Below are 18,731 nucleotides of genomic sequence, written 5' to 3'. Positions count from 1 at the left end.
GCTCGGACATGTAGCTAGAATAGAGGAAGGAAGAGTTCTCAAAGAATTAATAAATACTGAAGCTGGCACAAAAATAAAAAGAGGACCACCACGAAGAAAATGGAAGGAATCGGCAAAAGAAGACTTGGAATTGTTAGGAGTACAAAACTGGAATAACCTAACACAAGATAGGAAGAAATGGAAGAAAACCATTGAAGCCTTGGGCCTCTAGAGCCTGTTTGAGCTAAAGTATAATATATAAACTGTAAAAAATATACTCACCCTCCTGACTGAATCTGCTTCTTCTGATGACCTTTGGATTCATAATATTTTTGTAAATTTGCAGAACACCTATCTTTCAGACCTTTTAATTCCATCCTAAAAATATTGCTTGGTAAATATTTGAAAATGAAATTTAAAATTACATACTTACGTGATATAATCACTAATATATTTGTTAAAAATATTTGTCGTTAACTTCGATAAAAAGTTCTTGTCATTTCCCATGTTAAATATGCTCAAATCATTAGATAACTGATTAGTCCTAAAAAAAAAATAATCAACGAAATATCGAATTCCAGAAATAAATGTAGTTTCAATTTAAACCGCAGAAAGCAATCCCGACATATTACATACGTATATATCGCATCCCGACTTCATTAGTATCATAACCCTGAAATCCCAAACTTTTCAGGAGAGCAAAAACAAGATGTTATGTGAACTCTTTTATTTTTTTTTCTGCAACTTCCTTATCTAAGTTAACCAAAATCTGCACTTGCGTTGATTATGTGTGTAGTTATCTAATGCTAGTATTTATTTTTAGTTATTAACATCGCTTTACCCTGAAATTCACCCTTAAAATATGATAAGGCGTTATTGCTAAGGCACCCATTGTATGTTTACTAATAGCAGGTACTGTACGAGGCAATTAATAAAATAAAAAACAAGCAATAAACACTAATTACAACACCTGCTAAGAATTTATACCTTCTGATAGCCAATATTGAGAGAAAGTGGAAGTTCTCCATAAGCGCAATACAGTAATATACACAAATTCAAATTAATTGGTTGGTAAATATTTCAAAACGAAAACAAAGGAGATATATAGGTAATAACAAATAAAAGGTAAAAACTTACAATCAAACCATCAACGACGAAGTAAACACTATTTCGCGTGTGTATCCACTCGAGTTCTGAAGGCATCTGGTTCCTTATATCATAGGGGAAGAATCTTCGATTTCAAGTGTGGTACCCGCTCGACCGATATCACATTCCGCAACTGCGATATCGATAAGAGGAACACAGGGGTAGCGGAAAAAGGGATATCATTTCGAACTATTTAAACAACCAAATCAATTTTATGGGAATTCAAACACCCATATTCAAAATTCGAGGATTAGGGCGTATCAACCTGCCATATCACAGATTTTGAAACTAGAGAAGTTTTACTTGAATAATTTTTCTTGGCTAACAAATGCATTTATGACATGTTAGGGCAATATTTAAAAATGAACGGTACTTATCACACATCCATTCTCGACCAAAGCGTAACGTAACCTGTCTTGTGGCGCGCTTGCTAATGCTGAGAGAGCCAAAACCGGAAATTGTAATAACGACAAAATCGCACTATGCAGATTCTAAGATAACTAAATTATATGGCATTATTTCACAATGAAGGCAACACCTAAAGGAGCGTGTTAGGCCAAAAAAACAAGATTTTTCATTTTTTAGGGTTATGGCACTATTGAAATTGGAGTACAATAAGTAACTCAAAATAATCATTCTCAGTAGTAGGCCTAGGTTAGATGAAGGAATGGTTTGGTTATGGCGGTACGGGGGTTATAACCCCCGATGATGGGGTTGATTTGTTAAAACACTATTTCCCAGAATATATTTATTTAGAACACTAAATACGACAGTAACTAGTTGGTGGCCAACGTATCTGATCTAACCACGTCGATGTCTGAATAATGAATAATCTATCTATAAATATAGTATCTATAAATAAATCTATCTATAAATAAATCGTAATTGTTTTGTTATGATTGACTACACCTGAATGTGACCGTGAATTACTCATAGTAACATAATTCGGTATTTTCAAAACGAGTGGCGTAAATTGCAAAAACAATGTCACCTATTTACGTAATGTAAACAGTACATGTAAATAATATTTGTTTAAGACATTAAAAATTAAATCGATATAGATTACTCTTATTTTTTGGATGCTAATATAAATCCTGTACATCCCTATCCCTTACAAGAAAAATTTTATGAGAGATGTACATTATTTTCTCTGCCCTTCCGACAAAGAAGAAAAGTTTTCTAGACAACGTCACCAACTGATTACTGTGTTTCAAAGATTTATACAAACTTTTACCTGGTTTATAAATTAAATCGATATGGATTACTCTTATTTTTTGGATGCTAATATAAATCCTGTACATGGTTAAGGATATCAAAAAGATCAGTTTGACCATCTGGCGCCAGGACAAGAGACTGCAAGACATAGGAGCGAATGGAGGTATAAACTTGGGAAAGTCTAGGCTCAACTAGGGCAGTAGCATCAATGATGATATAACTTACTTATAATATAACTCATATAATACTTGTAAATAGCCATAGGTTCCTAACTTGGAATTCAATCTCTGATCGATGTATTCGACGAGTTTGAGTTGAAATATGTTCAGTACAAATTTTGCCATCACTTGTTCTGGGTTATTAAATACCTTGACAATTATTTCATGATTGTATTTACAAAGCGTTAAAAAGTTAGCAAATACGTCCTTGCTCGACAGACATCCCTAAAAAATAACAGTACTTTAGTTGACATAATCCAACAATACTCAATAAATATTTATTTAAAATAAATTATGTACAAAATAAATTAATAATCATTTCGTTGTAAAACGAAACAAGACCCGTCTTATATTTCAGTTTGTTCAGAGAGCATCAAAAGCACTCTAACCAGTTTCAAACCTTATTAGGTTATCATCAGAGAGTGCATATTTGACTATCTGTGAACAAACTAAAATTCGGGCTGCCAGTATCGACTGACAACGAAATAACATGATGGTATACTCCTTCTCAGAGGCATCTTTCAGTGCGTCACAGTTTTTCGATTTCTTTCTAACGCATTAAGTTGGAAGTAACAGAAAAAAAGGTAGGTCCGTGATTAAAGTCATTTGTAACATTTATTCTAGTTGTTGATAGATGGCGCTAATCTGTACAATTTATAAGACTATACAATTCAAAGAACATACTTTTTTATAAATGGAATAAACACAATTGATTTGTTTTTATACCAAATTACGATTAAGTAGGAACAATTCTGACAACTGTCAGATTTAACTAAAATGTCATGCTATGATTCTCTACATTCTTAAAATAATGACACACTGAAAGACTGAGAAGAACTTTAAAAAATTATAGTCGTATAGATATGTATTAGGTAAATAATGGGTAAATACCTAAATTATTTTTCCGATTATAGCGCTATCTATCAACAACTGGAATAAATGTTATAAATGTGTATGTATCACGGACGTACCTTTTTTTCTGTCACTTGTGTCACACTGAAAAAAGCCACTGAGAAGCACCATATGGATGCCGTGGCGACATCGGCTAAAAACATCAAATGAAATCATTAAATATTAAAAACAAAACTTTATTGTGACCAATTATCTGGTAACACCTTCGTGATTTCTAAAATTTGCAAACCAAGGAATTGCTGGAGCAAAAAAGGCTGAGGGAGATCTAAGAGTTGCATCTCAATTCTCACCTGTCCAGCGCGGTAAAATTCCAACGAAAAATGGTCCCGCATACTCAGATAGGAGTAAAACAAATATAAATAAATAATCCTTTCGTTTTAAAACGAAACAAGAGCCGTCTTATATATCAATAGTTCTTTGCTCCAGCAATTCGTTGGTTTGCAAATTTTAGAAAACTTCTATGTGTTATATAGTTCTTCCATCGTAACTTTGCACATGCATGAAATTATTCACGAATTACTTTTTATATTAGGTCACTTTTTTACTCACAGAAACTAGTATCGCAACATTAAGCAGCTTGTCCATAGGAATAACAATATGCTTATAACAATAAGTTTAATATTTTAATATTTTATGACGGATATTCTTGAGTTGGGGTTAATTTCATGTAATCGAATGAACTATCTTTCAGTAAGTCGTCCCAGGAACGCAACTCATAAATATTGGCAATATCATTTTAAAGTCTTCTACTTTAAAATGTATAATATATGTCTGAATTGCCAATATAAATGAGTGAGATTAAATAAATTATTAGAAGAATTTTTTTGCTTAGCAACAACACTTTAGTTTATTTTAGTAATATTTTGTATTTTGACAACGGCACCCGATTTGGGCGTCGAAACGTTAATAAAATTATTTTTTTCATTTTAATTGTGGCTTATTTCCCATATAAATAATTAATAACAATAAGTTTATCATTAAACAAGGATAAATAATACTGCATGTCTTTGATACCATGTTTACTATGAATTTTGACGTTTATCATCTTCAGTGACAGTGAAATTAGCGCATTTGTTGTATTTATTGGTTTATTTACATTTATTGTTTATTTGGTTTTTCATATTATTTAAACTTTTAGTTTTTGTATAAATATGTCATTGTAATATTTACCTTCAAACATAATTTTTAGAACGACTAACTGTTGCTCTCTTAATTTGATTACTTCCGGTAAGTATTTATTTTTTACACTAATGAGACAATTTTATTGTGGCATTTTTATAATGAAGTATTTTCAATGGGAAATAAGCCACAATTTTACCAAAAAAAAACAACGACACCCGACTTGGGCGTCGAAACGTTAATAAATTCATTTTTTTGGTAAAATTGTGGCTTATTTCCCATTGAAAATACTTCACTAAAGAGACAACTAATATTTTCTAATTTACAAATTGTCATTACATTGATAGTACTAGTGCAAATCAATGATATTACATATCGACGTATGTTTCACTTATGTTTTGATTTAACTTGTTTGCAAATGAATCATGACATTTTTGTGCAAAGATAGAATGGAACAACTATTATATTGTATTAGATATTTTATACATACCATTTGACTATGATCAATATAAGCATCTACGCACTGGGAATATCCTTTAAACTGAGATAAAACGGTAGCTATTTCTTTCATTCTATTTAAATTTTCGTTATCCATAGCTAGAACGAATTCCTCTATTAAAGATTTTTCTATATCCGAGTATTTTCTTTCAATTTTTCTCTTAGCAACATCAAATCTGAAACAAAGTAATGTTTATTAGTGAAAGTAGAACCAATGATAAACAGAAAAGAGGGTCAATTTCAGCTTCAGAAAGACTTACTGTAGTCCTTCAATGAAACATTCCACAATTCGGGATGCACTTCAGTCAATTCAATTAATTTTAATGTCATATTTTTATACCATTTAATTTTTTCGGATATGGTAAATACCTATGTAGTTTCGTTCTGTGAAATATCACTCTCTCTTTAGACTAGGTTACTCTATTTAGTCGATCAAATAGTTTAAAGTGTCTCTAGCAACATATTCGAGACGGTCTTCTTCTTAGGGTGTCTGTCCGTTCCGAACGTTGGCGATCATTCTGGCTATGATGACTTTGTTAGTTGCTATACGGAATAGATGTGTTGAGGTCTTTCTATACCATGCTCTCAGGTTAGCAAGCCAGGATATTCTTCTTCGTCCTGGGGCCCTTTTTCCTTCAATTTTACCTTGTAAAATGCACTGGAGTAGCTCGTATCTGCCTTGATTTCTCATTATATGCCCTAACTACTGCAGCTTACGGTCCTTCACGATGTTGACTAAATCTGCGGTTGTGTTCATCCTCCGTAGTACTTCTTCATTGGTGACTTTGTCTGTCCATGGTATCTTCAGGATCCTTCTATACAACCATAGCTCAAAAGGTTGAAGTTTCGATAGAGTTTCCGCCTTCAATGTCCACGTTTCTACTCCGTATAGAAGCACTGAGTACACGTAACATTTAAGGAGCCTTATTTTTGTTTTTAGAGTGATGTCATGGCTCTTGAACACAGAGCTCATAGTCAAGAATACACTCTTTGCCTTTCCGATGCGACATTTAATCTGTTGAGTATTGTCCCACGACTCATTGATTATAGTTCCCAAATAGTTGTATTGTGAGACACGTTCAATTCTCATTTGGTTCACATACAGATTTACTCCAGTTATGTTTTGCTTGCTCATGATCATTAGCTTGGTTTTGCTGGTGTTTATATCTAGTCCATATGTTCTACTGGTTTCAGTTATTTTATTCATTAAGTTTTGCAGCCCTTTTATGGTATTGGAAAACACTATTGTATCATCCGCATATCGCAGGTTACTGAGGTTGACTCCATTTATTGAGATGCCTTCATCAATATCTTTTAGAGCCTCTTCAAAAATGTGCTCTGAGTACAGATTGAATATCAGCGGTGAAATTATGCATCCGTCTCACTCCCCTTAAGATTTTGACCTGATCTGTATATTCTCCATCTATTCGGAGCAGTGCTGATTGATTCCAATACAGGTTAGCTATTATTTTCAGGTCTCTTCCGTCAATCCCTGTCCTCTTCAGCACTTCCATCATTTGTTCATGTCGGACTCTATCGAAAGCCTTTTTGTAGTCAATCAGGCATGCAAAAACATCACAGCTGACATCTCTACATTTCTGAAACAACACCTGCACGCTAAATAAAGCCTCCCTCGTACCAACGGCGTTCACAAATCCAAACTGATTGGGCGCAATTTGTTCTTCGCATTTTCGGTAAATTCTATTATGGATGACTTTTAAAAACAGCTTGAGAAGATGGTTCATTAGGCTTATGGTCCTATCGTCTTCACAAACTTTTGCTCCTGGGTTTTTGGGCAACGGTACAAACTCAGATTTGAGCCACTCTGTTGGTATTTTTCCTGCCTTGTATATGTCATTAAATATTTCAGCTATTATTTTTATTTGTGCTCCATCTAATAGCTTTAGCAGTTCTGCAGGTATTTGATCAAGTCCCGGTGCCTTTCCATCCTTCATTTGTCTGATGGCTGTGGTTACTTCTTCTGGTAGGATTTCGGGACCTGAATTATCTTCAATGGTGGGTTCTTTTCCTGTTCTAAGGTCGTGGAAAAGTTTCCCCAAGTATTCTTCCCATACTTTCTTTGCATCTTCTTTGGTTATGGCAAGATTGCCTTCATCAGCTGTTATTTTTCCGCGGCTGCCTTTTCGGAACTTTCCAGCTATTTCCTTCACCTTTCGATGGACATTGAAATTGTCATATCGACTCTGATACTCCTCTATTTCTTGACATTGTTCTGTTTTTTGTTTCTCTTATCTTTCTTCTGACGATGGTATGTATTCTTTTATATTCTCTGAGATTTTCTTTGTTCTTTTTTCTCTGATCCATAAGCTCGAGTATTTCATCGGTCATCCATGATTTCCGTTTCTCTGTATCTTTCTTCAGGTGTTGTTCTTTTATTTCTCTCAGTGTTTCTTGTATGACGGTTTGACTTTCATCTATAATTCCTGCATTTCTGCATTTTAGCATCTTTGTATTGAGGTTTTCACTCACCTTCAGTTGAACATTGGGATCTTTCAGTTTTCTAATATCATACCTCTTCATCGACTTACTTGTAACCCTCTTCATTCTGACTTTGAAATTACCTACAACTGGTACATGATCAGAATTTATGTCTGCCCCCGGGTATGTTTTGACATATGTACCTACAGCTGTTCTTATACCTCTTATTTACTAGTATGTAATCAATCTGATTTCTCACAATCCTTCCCACAGAATCCTGTGTAGATTTCCAGGTGTACAGTTTCCTTGGGTGTAACTTAAACCAGGTGTTCGTTATTACTAATTGATTTGCTTCCGCAAAAATTTCCAATGTATCTCCCCGATCGTTCCGGTTTCCTAGTCCAAATGGTCCAACTGCAGATGATGTTTTGCTAGCCCCAACTTTGGCATTGAAGTCACCCATGACAATTGTTAGGTCTTGCCTTTTCAACCTTTTCACGACTTCATCAATGCTACGGTATAGTTCTTCTAGCTCTTCTTCTGTTCCTTCTGTTGTAGGTGCATACACTTGAATTATATTAATGTCGATTGGCCTTGCTTTCAGTTGTATGAGCATAACTCTTGCTGAGACTGGGATGAAGTTGTCAACAGATTTTGAAACTTCTTCTGTCAATATAATACCGACACCTAATTAATGTTTGCTGTTATCTGTTCCAGAGTAGTATACGCGGTGTTCTCCGATATTTGCGGTTCCTGAGCCTGGCCAGGAACTCGAGACGGTGTGTCCACTAAAGTATAGCTAGATTTATTTTTCTCTACTGAAATCAAAGACTAACTCTGGCGAGGCTGCTCTCAACACCATGTCCAGTAGAAATTTATGTCTAGGACATCTTTAGCGAGAGTAAATCTATGCAAAAGTCTACAGTGTACATTCACCATTAGAAAAACGTTGTGAGATCTAGTTATTGGAAAACATTGAACATTTGAACTTTAAAACCGTACTTACTTGGGAGGTAAATCTTGAGATATAAGGTATAATTTTTGGATCACATCGGCAGCATCATCTATCTAAAAACATTTATTATGAGAACCATGAGCTCTGATGACTTATAACAGTGTGGTCCAACCTCAGGCACGCGGGCCGCATGCGACCCGAGGCTCGTTAAACTGCGGCCCCCGCAAACACATTTCAAAAATATTGCCATTGATAACTTTTACCTGTTCCAACCCTGTTTAACTTTTCGTCACTCCCGACGAGCGGGCAGTTAGCTTCAGTCAGCTGCAAGTGTCGTGTTGAATTAACAGTGGCGAATAAATTGAATGTTAAATTCAGAATGAGTAGTGCCAAAAACGCAAAATTTTCGAAGAGAATCGTACGTTCTAAGGAAAATTGGAAAATCAATATTTCTTCATCGAATTAAAAGGCAAACCTCAGTGCATTATTTTTTGTAAAGTACTCTCGGTATCAAAAGAATACAATATTATTAGGCATTATGAAACCCAGCACAAAACAAAATACGACAAGTATCAAGGTGAAGCTCGCAATACTCTTGTAAAAGAACTTAAAGCTAAATTGAATAAACAAAAATCTCTATTTACAAAACCGACAGCTCTTCAATCATCAAGCTTAGCAGCATCAAAAAAGCATTTAGAAATGGAGAAATGGTCAAGCGGTGTGCCGTTAAAATGGCACGATCCTTTGCCCAGCGAGATAAAAAGATGGCCAAAAATTTTGAATGTGTTTCAGTTTCCCATCAAACTGTATCTAGAAGAGTTGATGAGCTGAATACTCATGTATTTAAAAAAATGGTCGACACAATTCGTGAATGTTTGTACTACTCCTTAGCCCTGGACGAATCTGTTGATATTACTGACAAAAATCAGCTATTAATTTTTGTTAGATGCATCAGTGAAGATTTTTGTGTAACTGAGGAACTTCTAAAACTGCACCACATGGAAGACTGGACCAAAGGTATAAATATATTTGAAGCAGTTAGTGACGCTGTGAAAAATATAGGCGGTTTTCAAAAGTACTCTTGCGTTTGCACCGACGGAGCAAAAGCAATGACGGGACGCATAACGGGATTGGCTGGACTTTTGCGGAAAAATGGTGTTAACTGTGTTATGTTTCATTGCATTATCCATCAAGAGGCTCTCTGTGGAAAGATAATTAAAATCAATGATACTATGAAACCTGTAGTGCAGATAGTAAACAGCTTAAAAGGAGGAAACAGAGCTCATCGACACCGAAAATTCATCTCTTTCTTGGAGGAATTAAATACTAAATATAAGGACGTCCCCCTCCATTCAGAGATATGCTGTTTGAGTGCAGGTCGCAAGTAAAGGCCCTAGAAATTTTTTTTCTTTAAGAAAAGAGATCTTACTGTTTTTTGAAACGGAAATTGTTATTAACACGGACGTATTTATATCAAAGCTTAAGAACAAAACATTTCTTCATGAACTGGCATTTCTAACAGACAGTACCTCTCACTTGAACACATTAATACAACTCCAGGTGAAAAATAAGACAGTATCACAGTTGGTTGGTCAAATTGAGACAGTTCGCAAAAAACTTGATCTTTTCGAAAACTGCATGAAAATAAACGACCTCACACATTTTCTTGCGTGTTTCGAAATAAATCAAGAAGAAACCATGGTCGATTTCTCGAGGTTTGCAAAAGTTCTTACAGAAATAAAAAGAGAATTCGATGAAAGGTTTTCGGAATTTGATACACTAAAACCCGATCTTGAGCTTTTTAACAATCCAATGGGAGTCAACATCCAGAACCAATCAGCAGAATACCAATTAGAGCTGTGGGAACTACTGTCCGATTCGTTTTTTCAAGCAAAGAAAAATGAAGACATTAGTACCTTTTGAAAGTTAGTCTCCAAGGATCGTTTTCCTAAACTACGTAACTTTGCGTTGAAACTATATTCAATGTTTGGTAGTATGTATATATGTGAAAGTACATTTTCTGCTTTGAAGCATATCAAATCTAAACCACGTAATCGCATGGAAAACGATTCTCTGGAAGCGTGTATTGGACTCACTACGACTAGCATGGATATAGATGTGCAAAAGTTAGTACAGGATAAACCCTTGCCTCAAATATCCCATTGATTTTTAATTTTATGTTAAACTTTAAACATAACATGTAAATTGTTAATCAAATAAAATACTTGTAAATAATATTTCGTTTGTATATTATTTTTTTAAATAAACTTTTTTTGAACGAGTCGAGTTCTCTGGCCCTTCATAATAATTTCAAATTTAATACGGCCCGCAACGTCTAAAAGGTTGGACCACACTGACTTATAATATGAATTACATATAATAGAGAATGTCACTTACCAATTCTGGTCTTGTAAAGATAGGTGTTAATACTGATTCCTCAGACAAGAACTCTGTTAAATGTATCATTAACTTTAAGGCATCTACTACTCTAGATCTAGGCCCATTGACACTGTCCAACTGGTCTCCTAAATGCAGTACTTTTGTTGCTACATGATTGATTTTTCCATCCAACTCTTGAAAAGTATCCATGGCTTGCTAAAATATAAATATTTGATTATAATAACGGCATAAGGGGTCCAGGGAGGAGGAGACACTTGTGGCTCCAAAACTTGCAGCAATGGTTTGGATTGTCATTTGCCGAACTATTTAGATCTGCTGTAAATAAAGTCAGAATAGCCATGTTAATTGCCAACTTTCGAAACGGACAAGCCACATGAAGAAGATTACAATAAACACTTCAAACATATTACATAGGTATAACAAATACGGCCATACAAGGCATATGCTTACAACTGAAAACAAAATTTTTGGGGATACCTAGTAATGTAAACTTTTGCCAGGTTTAGCTGCTGTGATAAAAAAAATAGAGAGGCAACTGGTAAAGCCCAATAAAAATAGATCTCGAGCAAATAGCATATCCCCACTGCCATAACAATCACTAAAAACTCTAGGAATTCAACAGAAAGACTAGGACCAGATCATATACAGTCGGAAAAATGAAAGAATACTCATGAAAGATCACATGAATCACTTATTTTGTATTTGCTGTCTTTTTCTGTAAATAACAAACGTTTGTTATAGAAAAAGATAGCAAATACAAAATATCTGATTGATGTGATCGTTCATGAGTATTCTTTCATTTTTCCGACTGTAGCAACATCACAAAGAACACTTGTATCATTTTGATACTCAATATTAGATTATGCTGAAGTAGATCTGATTTCAATAAACTGTAACAAGCATAAATTAACGGTTATTAAATATGAAAATTACATTTTGATATCAAACAAATGAGATTCTGATAGTTACCTTATTTTGTTCAAGTAAATTATATATTTCTTGGAAAAAGGTTGCTTCATCTTCCCTAACCACAACTTCTAATTTTTCACATTTCTTTTGTTGCCGTTCATGAAGTAAATTAAGATCTCTAAAATATAACAAAAAGCAAATGTTTAAACAAATAATGTTTTCAGTATGCTAAAAAATTATATAACAATACCAGACTAAAAATATAGGATGTAGCTTGGTGCACAGCATGTTTTTACTATAGAGGATGAGTACCACTTTAGACCACAGTATATTCTTAGTTATCTTTATTAACATAGATCGAGCATACCTGTGGCTCGTACTGACAATAAGGACTCTTGTGCTTGTTCATTCTGTCTCTTTCTAGCACTTCTACTTCTTACTTAAAAGGTACTGTCGTCGCTTTCCCATTTGTAAGAGTGAGACAACACAAACAATAAAAAAAGATGATATAGTCACTTCACAGCAGCTCTACAGACTGCTCAGTCTATGTTATATATACATATATCGATGGGTTTATGACAAAACATCATAAGCGACAAAACACACATTTTTCAGGAGACAACTGTTTCTTCTAACAACTTTTTGGTTAATATAATTAAAATTTTTAAACTATCATAAATTAGTAAATAATTTACTAATCTACTAATTTATCATAGTTTAAAATTTTTAGTTATATTAGCCAAAAAGTTGTTAGAAGAAGTCGTCTCCTGAAAAATGTGCGTTTTGTAACTTACGATGTTTTGTCAAAAACCCATCGATATGTCTATGATATTATCGTGTTTAAGCAACTGACAGGCACTTTTGGCATGAGGCGAAAGGAGTTTGCTGAAAGCAACTATTCTTTGGGGCTTAACGTGTTATAAAGAAATCACAAATTTAATCTGTTCATAGAATTTTTTTGGATGTTTTAATTTTTAGTGCTCATTCAAGTAGTGCTTTACCTGATAATGCATTCATTGATTATTCATGTGTAATAAAATATAACCTTCATGTGTAATAAACGACAAAGAAAGAGACCCACAACTCTTGATTAAAGATACAAAAAAATGTGAAGGATTTAAATACCTAGAGACAGCGATAGTGAAGTAAGGAACATTGAAACTGGACATCCAGCAGAAAATACAACAGGGCCGAAATGTGGTGCAAACACTTAACTTTTTTATTTTAATGTCCTAAAATTAGTTTATGAACAAAAATGACAATCTACAAGTCAGTTGCAGAACCAAGTTTGACGTACGGATCTGAATGTTGTCAAATGACAATTCGCAAAATTAAATTCCAACAGAGGGCGCTCAAAATTTCAAAGATGGACGACAACGCTAGGAAAACAATTCATTTTGTCATTTGAATTCACAGTTCTAAAACGTTAAATTAAAATCATTTACAGGAGTGTTTTGCCAAAGTAACCACTAAGTTTTGCAACTAAGACATCATATAAGTTAAAGACGACTCAAAATTATGTTTAATCTGTATGCATTTATTAAAATTTGATGCTAACTACCGATTTGTTTTTACCTTTTTTTCATAAAAAAATCTGGCCCCCGATAATCACACAGCGTTCTGAAAATTATTAATTTATCTTAGGATTTCTAATTTTGTTTTTAATTTAATTAATAGGTACACTACAGTTTATTTTACACCGACAGATAACAATTTTTAATCAAATAAAAACTGGAAACTTGGAAACTAAGTAGGTGAATTTATTTTATAATAATTGTGTTCTGGAAATTACGAAGTGGTCGGGATACTTTTCATAACAATGTACATTCTATGTACAGAATATATACTACATTTTATTCATTTATTCTATGCTTAAACATTAAAAATACTACGTTTAACACAAACGTTAAATTAACAAAATGTGTGATTTGGCATTGGTTAATTTAGGTCATTACGTAGAGTATAATAGGAATGAATACTGAGGAACACTGCAATAGTTTTTTTAAGTCGAAATTATTGTTAATTACAACATAAACTGACCGCAAATATGTACACAAGTTAATGGCAAAGTCAATGTTTTCCATGAGTTGATGCTTTTCAATTTCGCCACCAGGCATCGCCCACTTTGCGGTTCCTCGCCAATGAAAGAGAAGAAAAAACTAGAAGTAGTTGAAGTAGTAGAAATGGATAATCCAAAAAGAGCATATCGGATATCACATCCCAAATGAAGAAAGAAAGAAGAAAAACAGGAAGGATTTACAATACCGCAGATACAATAGAATTCAAACAACTTTTATGGTACAGGCATGTAATGGGAATCAAAGATGAACGATGTTCCATGAACCTTAAAATATGTTCCATGGAATAGAAGTACAAGAGGAAGGCCAGCATTAGAATGGAGAAGGAGTCAGAGGAAGAATGGGAGATATAGAGTCATAAATGAATCGACAATTTAAGGTTATTTTGTCCATTTTGTTCTAATAGAAACTTTCGAGAACCAAACTACTAACTTAAATGAAAAATAGTTCATATACTCACTTTATAGCTTGTACAAAAGACTCATGTAAAAGAGCAGGGTTAATCTCATGTTCCTCTCCATCTCCTTTAGATTCAGCTAAAGTCCTCCAAGCTAAACGTTCTACAAACTCTTCAGCATCAAATGGTTCCTTAAAAGTGATGGGTTAATAAAATTGAAAAATCTGTTCATTTAGAAATTTACCTGCTCTAATTCTTTCATATATTGTTGCATCATTTTGAATAATTATTTTGTTAGTAACTTAAATTTAATAAAATATAAATAATATTGTAGGCGTTTTATGTTGACATCATTTACTAGATTTTAGATTTAATTTTTGGTTATGTTTTGACGTTTACTTTTTATTACGCAATGTGTGTTGTCTACAGTCTAGATTACATTTTCATTTCTAATTTTAATAAAATATTTGTTAGTTTTTTTTGTTGGGATTTATTGTTTTTTATTTATGTCAGACATATTATGTAATTTGAGCAGCCTGTTTTATACGTTTTATATTAAAGCAAAATCATCAGACACCTTTGAAATATATGACTTTTTTGGAGTTATTCAAACTATTGTATTGTACCAACAATTGGACTATTTTTTCTATACTGCTCGGATGACTTTTCTTACTTTTAATCGTGCCAATTTCCTATATCGTTTTAAAAACTAACAGAATTCTTTTTCATTCCAACTCTTCCAGAAAAGATCTCATTTGTTTTATATATCTGTCGTCACTTTTTCTGTAACTTGGTTTTTAAACATGGTTAACGGTTTCTCTTATTCATCTCTTTTAATTATTTTTAGTCTGCTTTGATAATTTTCGTTTACCGAGGGATTGCATTGACCATCGAACCAACCTGTTTTATTACTATGTACTTCTTTTTTATGTGTCTTATTCAGTCTCTCTGACGTTGGCAATATTTTGGCTACTTATTCTCGATCCTTACATGTTTAAAGAGTTTATAGATACTGCGGATACCTGTTCAGTCATGATGCGTCTTTTCTACCAATTTCTTTTGGCTAGTTTCCTGGAAGATAAAGTTATCGATATAAGATACGACACTGATTATCTCAAAGAATGTGACATACCTATAGGAAATTTTTATAATTTTATGGTTTTTGAGTGTTCTTCAATAGTGTTAGCCATTTGTAAGACTTCTTTGTTTAATCGTTTTCCATGGAATCCGTCTGTTGTATGCCGGAAGGCTGGACCCTGTACCAGCTTGTAAAAGACGAATGAATGGTTACCATATATGTTTTTGGAGTCACTTGGTGGTCTCCAAAAAATGCCGCCTGCGATCTAATGCCTAGAAGTCGCAACATATTGTTGATTGTTTCAGGTTTTGGGCTACAGAGTTGTCAGCTTAAGTCTCCATGAAACAGTCCCATTGTGTATAGGTGTCTCTTAACCCTTTCACTGCTAACTTTTGAAATAAGACATGCCCAGAAGCGGCATCTCCTACTGGCAATAAAAGTGAGAATGTGCATGTGTCACGGGTCCGAGCCACGCGCACTGTAAAGACTCGGCTTGGCACGTATCCGTGTCATGCGCAGGGATACGCGCATGGTTGGTATACGCACGGAGACTGGCGCATGTCCACTAAGGAAATGTGTTAAGACTCTGAGCAGATTTCTATATTTCCCGCAATACTTAAGCTCTATTAGTTAGTCCAATATACTGTTAGTTAACAGTCCAATATACTGTTACGTTAGCTAGCTGTCATCCTGCCATTGACCCACTAGAAAATTCTATTAAGGCCATTCGCAAATATTTTACGACTATCCCTACTTTTTCTGTCTTTACACGGCAAATTACGTGTATTAGTAAAATTCAGACTGGTATGGATATGTAAACATTACTAGAATGTCATTCTACTTGAAAATGTCATCATTAATTTAAAGAGATGACTTTTGAATGTTCTTGGATAACTGTTATTTTTATAATTGCAAATTATTAATTCAGTTAATAAATGTGATAATGTTTTCACTAACTATGTATTCAGTGATTGTAATAATTTATATGAACAACAAAAACTAATACTCAATCGAGAAAAGCGGAAAAGTGATTTTTTAATAATATATTGTTACTATGGAACGCTTACAATTTTGAACATCTTTAACAACAAAATACTTGGATCACAGAATATATTATCCTGATGTATTCTCTGCTTGGATCTTCCACAAATAATACACAATAAATAACTTTTTACTAAGTTCACGTCTTAAATCAATTATTTATCAAATACACTATATATCAATATTATTTAATCAACAACTCAAAATATCCCCGATGCCATGTCAAATATTTAAAATTGTCATTGAATGTCACTGTCTGACTGACAGTATGCTGACAATATTCTATTCGACTGAGTGCGTTGTATGACAAATATAGATTTGGAAATATTACCACGGACATTGTATTCATTGTTTTCGAATCCTGAAAAAACCAATAAATATTTTTGAAAAATTTAAACGCAGAATGAAAGACTATATTATTACCGAGGGCCGAAAGTCCCTTAGAATAAATAAAAAGTTTATTTTGAATGAGATATTTGAAATTAAAAATCACACTAAATTTTCTCTTAGTTTTTCACCCCTGTAACTTATTAAAATAAACATTATAGAAGTTCTCAGGGACTTTCGGCCCTCCCTAATAACGTAATCTTTCATTCTGCGTTTAAATTTTTCAAAAATACTTATCAGTTTTCTCAGGATTCGAAAAAAATAAATCCCCATTTGAATAGCATTGCAGCCGAAAATACCTCTTAATGTGACTTACCTCTTAATGTAAACAACACTCGTCTACCTGCAAGAGGTACAGAGGTTCTCAAGCCGCCTCCATGTCTCCACAGATCACCTACCTTTCTCTATTATAAGTGGTATGTGGATGTCTCGTCCATCCAAGCGGTAAATGGACCAGTCTTTTCTAGAAAAAGTATTCCAAACTAAAAGCAGGTAACTGCTTTTCGTAACATACATCCAATGACATAAATAAAAGAAAATTCTTCAAAAATATTTATTCAGGGACATTAATCCAGAGGCTATATATATAGCTATTATACATCTCAAACATATATTTTTTATTAATGTTGATATCTCTTTTATTATATAACTTTATAAGTCAATAACAGAGCACGAACATTCCATTCTTAATTCGTTTTAAAATATAACTACAGAAAAACAAAAAGAAAATCATATCAAGTCTTAAAAACGTTACAAATTAAAACTGGCTTCAACTAAAAGTTTTTTAGAATATACAGGCTGTGCAAATCTCAAGAAAACCAAGCCTCCTTTGAGAATTAATAAAAAAAATTAAAAATTCCTTTGGTAGAAATACGTAGGCCAATAGTAGTCATCATCATTATTCCTCAATTTTTTGCATCCGCTGTTGGATATAGGTCTCCTCCATATTCTCCATTGTTCTAAGGCACACAAGCACAAGGAAAAGTTATTTACCAGCAATTTTATTGCTGGAATCGAATCTTATGATTGGATATATTAATAGGCATGCAAAGTCCGCAGATAGTGTGCTACTTTTTTTTATAAACAAAATGGCTCCCGAAAATCGTGTTTTTTTCAATTTTTGTTCTATAACTCCAAAGATTTTAACTTTACACCAGAAACGCCCAAATAAAAATTCACCGTAATTAAATTCTGCATAGAGACGTGTTTTTCCCGATTTACTTTCCCCGGAAAATTCTGGTTTTTCCAACAAAATCTTTAATTTTCAACTAAAATTTTAGGTAAGTAATTGTTTATCAATAATTAAATAACTTGGCATCATAAAAGCTCTTTTCGTATATATTATAAATTCAGAAGCCGATGGAAATTGAATGAACAGTTTAGCAACAATTGAATTAATAATTAAAAATTTACGGTCGCTATAATAACCACAATAATTATGATACATAAGAATCACTATGATTTTTGTATAAATAGACACTGTACCTATCTAACGTACTTTACAGAATTGAAAATGGACCATTTAAGCGGCCTCAGGAATATTTTAAAATTGTAAACAATTTATTGCCTTATAAACAAATAGAATATCTCGGGAAGTATTAAATTCAATTAAAACATGAAAACGGTATTGGAAAAAATCGGCAGGACGCTTCTTTTAAAAGAAAAAACGTTTAATTGTGATGAGTGGTTCCTGAGATACAACCGGTCAAAGTTGACCGGCATTTACGGCAAAGATATAAACAATAGGATCATAATTTTCGAACCATCACCTTTTCATTTTTGTCCTCTTTCTCCTCCACACCAAATTTCATATCTTTAAAATACTCATAACATATATTATTATAATAAAAACTATCGATATTACGAGTGAAAATTGCCAAAAATAGCAAAATTCCAATCAAAAATTAGGTTGGAAAAAATGTAATCTCTAAGTTCAAAATCGGTATACGTTAAAAAAATG

At 33.4% G+C, this 18,731-nt stretch overlaps 1 protein-coding gene across 1 annotated transcript in view; it reads right to left on the bottom strand.

Moving 5' to 3' along the window:
• The window catches only part of LOC114326875 (exocyst complex component 5), a 40,312-nt gene extending 25,636 nt beyond the window's left edge, over positions 1 to 14,676 (bottom strand). Inside the window, exons 1-9 of the mRNA XM_050648847.1 lie at positions 14,510 to 14,676; positions 14,329 to 14,456; positions 11,851 to 11,968; positions 10,879 to 11,076; positions 8,533 to 8,594; positions 5,080 to 5,263; positions 2,566 to 2,783; positions 413 to 523; positions 262 to 357 (exon numbers count right to left, since the gene is read on the bottom strand). Coding sequence (XP_050504804.1) covers positions 262 to 357; positions 413 to 523; positions 2,566 to 2,783; positions 5,080 to 5,263; positions 8,533 to 8,594; positions 10,879 to 11,076; positions 11,851 to 11,968; positions 14,329 to 14,456; positions 14,510 to 14,542 — 1,148 coding nt within the window. The 5' untranslated portion in view covers positions 14,543 to 14,676. The remainder of the gene's footprint in view (positions 1 to 261; positions 358 to 412; positions 524 to 2,565; positions 2,784 to 5,079; positions 5,264 to 8,532; positions 8,595 to 10,878; positions 11,077 to 11,850; positions 11,969 to 14,328; positions 14,457 to 14,509) is intronic.
• Between the last annotated feature and the right edge of the window lie 4,055 nt (positions 14,677 to 18,731).

The sequence above is a fragment of the Diabrotica virgifera genome, chromosome 4 (assembly GCF_917563875.1).
Source record: "Diabrotica virgifera virgifera chromosome 4, PGI_DIABVI_V3a".
Classification (NCBI taxonomy): Eukaryota; Metazoa; Arthropoda; class Insecta; order Coleoptera; family Chrysomelidae; genus Diabrotica; species Diabrotica virgifera.
The sequence above is the reverse complement of the archived record's forward strand: the minus strand, read 5'-3'. Positions and strand labels throughout refer to the sequence as shown.